Raw genomic sequence first — 8,366 nt, 5'->3', positions numbered from 1 at the left:
CGTGTGATTTTTTTTGTGTGCATTCGTGTTGATTGTGTGCATCCTAACTATGCAAAGGTCGGGTGTGAAATCTTTGTATATGTATCCTCTTGATGCTCTATATTGAACTAGTAAAATCTATCCTTTGTCGACAAAAAGTACCTGAAGAATAAATGAAATGTCTCTATGATGTGAACAACACAAAAAAAATGATCTTGGGATAACTAGCGCTCTTTATCAAGGGATATTCACATTGAATTATTCTTAGTGATATACTTTGGACCCCAAGGTTGGGGACACCAAAAGACACCACAAACATAAGAGCATTTTTCAAGAAATTGCATTCTCCTTGACCAGAACTTAGCTTTTGATTTCATGGATTATATATTTCAAAGGATCATAGGCATCCTCTTAAGATCAATAGGAAAGTTGCACATTTTCTCCCTCTATTGAAAATCTTATCAACCATGTTTTAAGAGATCGGAATTTCAGAATGGATATAGAGCACGAATAACAGAATCTATAACTTCTGCAAAGGAGTTGCAAGCCCCTACCTCAAAACCACATATCGAAAGAGCTAAGAGTACTATGCCTAAGAAAATAATGAAAGCACTTCTTCCTCCAAGAACAACAACTCAAGAAAAGCTTGATAATATGAGCACAAATGATACAATGGGATGCTTCCTTCAATCTCCAACTCAGCTCAGTATGTATAGCTCTTGAGATAAGCTTGTATGTCCAATAAAAGCTCAAACAAGATCATGATCAGATCAAGTTTTCCACAAGAAAAGCTCTTCTCCTCCCGTCAGGCGTCCGATCCCCGATGGCCTCAAGGCCATGGGGATGTGGAGGATCTTGGCCCCCCGCCAGCGGGAGGGTCCCCGTTCTCGTTCTTGTTATTAGGTTTTGCGTCTTGGTTGGGGCTATGTGGCGGCAACGATAATGCCCCTTAGTAGGAATAATGTCTCACATGTTCTATCCTTATGGTGCGTCTAGCATCGTCGTAGGGCGTGTTGAGGTGTGTCTCCATCAGATCTCGCGGGATTCGGTCGGTGTTGGCCTTCGGTGGATCTGTTTGGATCCGGTCTAATCTACGACTTTCTTCATCGGCGCTGGTTGCTACTCTAGTGCGTTGGTCCTATGGGGCCTTAGCACGACGACTTTCCGTCTGTCTACTACAACAAGATTTATCCAGCGATGGTACTGCTATGATTGATTATGAATAGATTGAAAGTTTCTCGCAAAAAAAACATATCATTGTTTAAACTGGTATGATTGCATTATGACAAAACAAACGACATGCAAGGCCATGCTTTCACAAAACCAAAAACAAAAAACAATGCAAGGCCACGGTGCTTCATGAGAAAATGTTGGCTACACGCCTATGCGTACATGGACAAGGCCCGAAATGCAGGAGGAATGGTCTTGTCATCAGAGGAAGGTGCGCATGCTCCTAGGAAGCACCTTCTCGTATCTGTCGAGGTCAGCCTCGTAACGGGAAGGACTGCGGCAAAAATCGTCGTCGTCTTCCTCCGAATCCTGGAGCCACGGGGAGTAGTAGACCGGACTGATGGACCAGGAACGCCTGATTTCTTCCTCTGTGCGAGCGAACCTAGGGCTTTGAACCTCGAGGTGGCAGTCATGGGTCGAGTCGCTGGGGAGTCGCAGCGTTTTGATACGGGCGCACTTCTCTCGCAGCAGCGTGCCCTCGTCATTGCCGCCGCTGTCGTCGCCGTCCATTTTGACATTGAAGCAATGGCGTATGTCCAGAGACTCCAGGCGCGGGCAGTTGTCCAAGATGGCTGCCAGCCCTTTGTTGGTGAGGTCGTTGGCCACGAGCTGCAGCGAGCGCAGCTCATGCATGGCTCCAATCCCCTCGGCATCGGCGTCATTGTTGCCCCATTTCTGTTCTTGGAAGTATTGTTTGTTCATCCTGAAATGCTTCAGCTGTGGGCATGCTCGCCCAAGAACCTCGTACACCTCAGGATATAGAGAGCCAGAGCAATCCACTAGTAGCTCTGGACACTCAGATAGCTCGAGCTCCTCGAGCAGAGGAAACCTTGTTATTAGCTCTGCAAACTCGTCGAGTGAGATGCCATCGCATGAGATGAGGCGAAGGCTCTTCAAACAGGGATCCCTGCAAAGATAAAAACAGGGGCATGGAAAATGTTCAGATTTTTTTTATAAAGCGAATATATAGCTACAGTTGTGCAGCTTAACAACAAACGACCGCTAAAATAAAACAATTCAACAAAAGGAATAGAGAACAGGGCATTGTGAAAGCGTTTGATCACAGATTCATGCTTGGACAATATTTACCTACAAATATATATGTTTCTTTTTTTTGCATTACTCGGATGAAATCAGGTGTCAGTTCAACCAAGTAAAGTCTACATTTCAAAGTTAAAAGTAAGACCCTGATAAATGCCACACGTGTGACACGAACACATGGCAACTCCGAACATTTTTTATGGCAAATTTGATGATGTGAGGATGTCAACTTTCTTTTTGATGGCAAGTTTCAGTTTTTTGGGGTCTTTTTTCCGGATGACAACTTTAGTTGTAAATAACGTCAGGGTGGGACAGCTTCGTGCCACAGGTGTGGCACTCATTATTTAGGTAAAATTATTCAAAGCATAAGTTGACCAACAAATTTCAGTTAGCGTCAGTATTCATCTCTTTAAGTCTGAACTCGTATTTGAAGTTCAGTCCATTTAACAGTTATCAAATAGTCTGAACTCATATCTGAAGTTCATCCATTTAACAGAATCGAATATATATTTTCTACACGTAGCTATCTCCCCTCTCTGAAATCTAAACAATTCCAAATTCCACAAACAATTATTATGGGCGACAGTCAACAAAAATATAACTATTATGGGCAGCTGAACAAAGAATTTTGTGTGTGCTCTGTATTTCCTAGAATATGTATTTTTGGTTCTGGTTTGCATTGTTTCAGAAACAAATTTTCTGGTTAAAGATATATGTGAAAACAATTGACATGATGATAAAAACCAAAGTTATATGTAAAATTTTGAATGTTAAGTGTAACAGCATAACTATGTAGTAGCCAGAACCAAAAATCAACAAAAGATCAAGGGATGAAGCCATATGCCTAGGCTAGCTAACAAGGGAAAATCGTAAATTTAGATTTAGACGAAACACAAAAATAAACCTGAACAATAATAATAAATTAATACTTAATTAAGTGGAATTAACACGTGATCGAGTTTGTAGGTGCTCGACTCCTCGCTGAGGTACAGCAGGAACCCGGCGTCGCCGGCGTACTCGCCGCAGAACGCCTCGCACTGCCCCGCGCTGCGGCGCACGGCGTCGCAGGCGATCCCCTGGCGGTTGATGCGGGAGGAGAGATCCGCGTTGCCGCGCATGACGATGCGGCGCCATAGCGCGGGCTCGTCCCGCGCCGCGCGGCGCCAGGAGCTGCACACCTGGTCGGCGGCCATCAGGATGTCGATGTGGTCGAGTTTGTGGAAGACGGCCAAGATCGCGTCCAGCGGCATGTCCGCCCAGCTCCTCGTCTCCGCCGCCGCCTCCTTGCGGCGGCGCCGACGGGGCCCGCGACGGCGGCGAGAGGAGGGCATGGCGTGGCGTGCGTTGGGAGGGAAAGGGTTTGGGAAGGCAGGATCCGAGTACTACTATTTGTTGCGTGTAACCGCCTAGGACTGGTCCTCCGGTGTGCCCTGTTCTCATGGCTTGCATGCATTGACTTTGCATGCGCGTAACTATGCATGGGAGTTTATTGCCTCGATTAAGGTTAATTTGGTGTGTCTTCAGGAGACTAAACTCGATGTACTCCACCAATATATGGTTATGTGATGTTTAGGGTGATTGTTGGATGGCTTTGCCTATTTGCCGGCAAATGAGACTCGAGGGGTATCCTACTCGCTTGTGATACTACCTTCTGGAGGTTGACAATGTTGTGCTCGGCGCTAACTACTTTACTGGTCCTGTTCATGCTAGAGATGAAAGTAACCAGTGGATCACGGTCATCTATGGCCCGCAAGGCGACGAGCTGAAGTTTGTTCCTTGATGAGATGTGCCTGCTGACGAAGCTATGTACCTAGAATAGGGTCATGGACCTGTCCAAACTGCCCTACCCAAGGACATCTCTAAAAAAATCACCTTTCAATCGACTTAGAGGTGTTCCACTCGACAGATTCGAAGACACTCGACCAAGAAGCGACCACTCGACCAAGCCCCAACCACTCGACGACCAGGAGACCTAAAGACCCTCCGCATGCCAACGGTCGGTTACTAAGTAGTCTTTATGGTCATCATAGCACTTTATTAGGGGCGTTACCAGTAACGCCCGACCTTAATGTATTTAAAACCCTGCGTAACTGAGGGCCGGAGGGGTCCGGCGAACTCTATATAAGCCATCTCCCTCCTCAGTGTAAAGGATTCGCACCCCTGTAAACCATACACGCATAATCCAGTCGATCGCCTCCGGGATGCGAGACGTAAGGCTATTACTTCCTCCGAGAAGGGCCTGGACTCGTAAACCTCGTGTGCTTACAACTTCTCCATAGTTAGGACCTTGCCTCTCCATACTTACCCCCCTACAGTACTGTCAGACTTGGAACCACGACAGTTGGCGCCCACTGTCGGGCAGGTGTTTTAGCGATTTGTTGGAGGAGTTGCGATCTTTTTCGATCCGAATCATCATGGTTTCCGGCGGAGTTTTGGTGGAGGGCCGCGAGATCCGTCTCGGCGCGCTCACGTTCATCGCCGACGACTCCGCTTGGCTTCAGGAGGCTCCGCTCGACGTGGATGCGCTCCCTGTCCGCGGGGCGACGCACTTTCGCGTGTGCGCCCGCGGCATCCTTTTGCGGCAACCGTCGACCCACTATCGGTTGGCTCCTGTGCTGTCCTCCCTTCCTGTTTCCCGCCGGCGCAAGCGCTCCGGTCGGTCAAGACTTCAGAGGTGGATGAGACACGCGGTGGCATGCCAGTCGGCCACCCCTCAAGTCGCGGCGATCGAGCCCGACGAATCCCTCTATGGCCTGTTCGATCTGTCAACTGGCTCTACAGAGACCGCATCCGAGTGCGACAGCAGTGATCCAACGGCGGAGGTTCTGATGGTTGATGGACCACCCAGTCCTCCCGGTTTTCCCCGCACCGACGAAGGCGCGGGTGGAGGCGACCCGTCGCGTCCCCATGAGGAGTATCTCCCCGAGCCTCTCACGTCGCTGCAGAGAGAAGAACTTCGCCGCCGGAACATGGATGCACTGCACACTCCTATCGTCGGAGAAACCCCCGAGGCTCGTGCCTTGGAGGACGCGCGCCTGGCAAACTTGGCCGAGCGCACTCGACTGGAGAACCTCCAGCGAGCACTCGACGAGCATGCGCGACAACGGGTTCCCGAATCCAGTCGACGTCAGCTGTTTCCGCCCCCGTAGGTATATCAAACTCCGATTCAGAATTTAGCGGCTGCAACCCGTATAGCAGAGTCGATTCAGCCTTCCCAGTCGGAGGCTGGCAGAGGCTTGCTGCAGATCAGAGCGTTACTCCGGGCAGCAGGGGACCAGAATTCCGTTGTTTCTCAGTCGCGGAACAGGATTCACAGCAGATGCGTTGCTGCAGACACAGTCCAGTCGGCTCATAGCCCAAGATCGCCCCCGAGGCGTGAGGGACGTGGGCACCGGCGTAATCAGTACGGGAACCGTGAGCAATATGATCACCGATTTGATCGTAATGATCGACATCGAGTGCCCACCCCTCCCCCGAGGAGCGGGTCGTATGCGCCTCGACAGTAGGATGACAGGCGCCCTCATAGTGTTGGGCGAGGGATTCCAGTCGACTCCAGGGAGCCAGGCTTTGATGCGAGATCCATTCTCGTTCAAGGTTTGGTCGATAGGAACAGAGCTCACCGAGAAGGTCACGATAGAGATGCACCTACCAGCAGCAGAGCACATGTTTCGGGGCCAGAGTGCTTTAGTAGAGTCATCAGGGCTGCCGTGATTCCTGCCAACTTCAGGTTGGCGACTGGAGTCAGCAAGTTCACTGGTGAGTCCAAGCCCGATACTTGGCTTGAAAACTACCGAGTGGCCGTCCAGATTGGCGGCGGCAATGATGAAGTGGCCATGAAGCACCTGCCTCTCATGTTGGAGGGCTCGGCCAGAGCATGGCTAAACCAGTTAGCACCCAGCAGCATTTACACTTGGGAAGATCTCGCCCGAGTGTTTGTCACCACATTTGAAGGAACATGCAAGCGACCGGCAGGGCTGACGGAACTACGATCTTGCATGCAGAAGCCGAATGAAACTTTGAGGGATTACATCCAGAGATGGATCACGTTACATCACACGGTAGAGAATGTGCCTGACCACCAAGCAGTCTGTGCCTTCAAAGAAGGCGTCAAGTACAGAGAACTGAATCTGAAATTCGGTCGGACCGGAGATATATCTCTGAACCGGATGATGGAGATTGCCACCAAGTACGCTAATGGTGAAGATGAGGATCGACTCGGGAGTGGCAAGCTCAAGTCAGTCGCTCAAGAAACCGGAGGAAATTCCAATCGGAAACAGAAGCGGAAAGCCGAGCCAGCTGCTCCTGGGGAAGCCTTGGCTGTAACCCAAGGAAAGTTTAAAGGGAAACCCAAAGGACCTTGGAACCCCAAGAAAGTTAAAGACCAGGACGGAAATGATGTGTTGGATTTGCCATGTCTCGTCCACACCAAGAAAGATGAAGAGGGTAATTTTATTTACCCGAAACATACCACTCGACGGTGTCGACTCTTGATCCAGCAGTTCCAGGGCAAGCAGCCCAAAGATAAGGAAAAGGAGTCGGACAAAGTTGAGGACAAGGAAGATAGTGACGATGGATACCCCCAGGTCAATTCCACCCTGATGATTTTTGCTGATGTTGAAAGCAAAAGTCGACTAAAAGTTATCAACCGAGAAGTGAATATGGTTGCTCCGGCGACACCCAGTTATCTGAAGTGGTCTCAAACTGCCATAACATTCGACCGGTCCGATCACCCAACGCACATCGCCACCCCTGGGAGGCAAGCTTTGGTGGTCGACCCAGTTGTTGAAGGCACTCGACTGACCAAAGTCTTGATAGATGGTGGCAATGGTTTGAACATATTATATGCTGAGACGTTGAAAGGGATAAGCATTCCGATGTGCAGACTCAGTACCAGCAACATGAGTTTCCACGGAGTCATTCCTGTGAAGAAGGCTGAATCACTCGGCCAGATTGTTCTTGATGTGGTTTTCGGTGATTCCAAGAATTACCGCAAAGAAAAGTTGACGTTTGAAGTTGTAGACTTCCAGAGTGCCTATCACGCTATTTTGGGCAGGCCGGCTTATGCACGCTTCATGGCCCGACCATGTTACGTGTATCTCAAATTGAAGATGCCTGGCCCCAAAGGTGTGATCACTATTACGGGCAATCGGAAGAAAGCGAAGAATGTTTTCAGAAAGGTTCAAAGATCGCTGATGCTCAGATGGCAGTGGTGGAGCTGCAGGAATACCAGAAGACTGCAGACCCGAGTGATTTGTTGCGAGCCAAGAAGCCCGCTACAGAATCAGCTTTTCAGTCGTCTGGCGATACGAAGATAGCTCACATCCACCCGACCGATCCCAGCGCAGCTCCAACTCATATCTCAACAACACTCGACTCCAAATAGGAAGAAGCGCTCATCCAGTTCCTCCGTGAGAACTGGGACATTTTCGCATGGAAACCTTCTGACATGCCGGGTGTTCCCAGGGAGCTGGCTGAGCACCGCCTAAGAGTCGACTCAAAAGTAAAACCTGTCAAGGAACATCTCCGACGGTCCGCCGTCCAGAAGAGAAAGGCCATTGGCGAGGAGGTGGCTCGGCTCTTAGCAGCGGAGTTCATCCGAGAAATCTACCACTCCGAGTGGCTCGCCAACATTGTCATGGTCCCCAAGAAGGACAAGTCACTTCGCATGTGCATTGACTTTAAACATATCAATTGGGCCTGCCCGAAATATCATTTTCCTCTCCCCCGCATCGATCAGATAGTCGACTCGACTGCGGGATGTGAGCAACTGTCTTTTTTAGACACCTATTCCGGGTACCATCAGATCCGTCTGTATGGACCTGACGAGATCAAAACAACTTTCATCACTCCATTCGGGTGCTTCTGTTATGTTACCATGCCGTTCGGCCTCAAGAATGCCGGAGCCACATTCATGAGGATGATTCAGAAGTGTTTGCTCACTCAAATCAGTCGGAATGTGGAAGCATACATGGATGACATTGTGGTCAAGTCACGGAAGGGTTTCGACCTGCTGTCTGACCTTGCTGAAACCTTTGCCAACCTCAAGAGGTATGATATCAAGCTTAATCCATCGAAGTGCACATTCGGAGTTCCTGCGGAAAATTACTCGGTTTTCT

General features: G+C 49.5%; 2 protein-coding genes across 2 annotated transcripts; both read right to left on the bottom strand.

The window, feature by feature from the left end:
- Positions 1–1,314: 1,314 nt before the first annotated feature.
- LOC119331409 (putative F-box/LRR-repeat protein 23) lies at positions 1,315–3,157 on the bottom strand. Its single transcript, XM_037604560.1, has one exon. The coding sequence runs from the start codon at positions 1,909–1,911 to the stop codon at positions 1,411–1,413; it is 501 nt and encodes a 166-aa protein (XP_037460457.1). The 5' UTR covers positions 1,912–3,157; the 3' UTR covers positions 1,315–1,410.
- On the bottom strand, positions 1,315–3,581 carry LOC119333633 (F-box protein SKIP19-like). Its single transcript, XM_037606470.1, has one exon. The coding sequence runs from the start codon at positions 3,579–3,581 to the stop codon at positions 3,180–3,182; it is 402 nt and encodes a 133-aa protein (XP_037462367.1). The 3' UTR covers positions 1,315–3,179.
- Positions 3,582–8,366: the final 4,785 nt, after the last annotated feature.

This window comes from Triticum dicoccoides, chromosome 7A (genome assembly GCF_002162155.2).
Source record: "Triticum dicoccoides isolate Atlit2015 ecotype Zavitan chromosome 7A, WEW_v2.0, whole genome shotgun sequence".
NCBI classification, from domain to species: domain Eukaryota; kingdom Viridiplantae; phylum Streptophyta; class Magnoliopsida; order Poales; family Poaceae; genus Triticum; species Triticum dicoccoides.
Note: the sequence above shows the minus strand (reverse complement) of the source record. Positions and strands in the feature narration are given on the sequence as shown.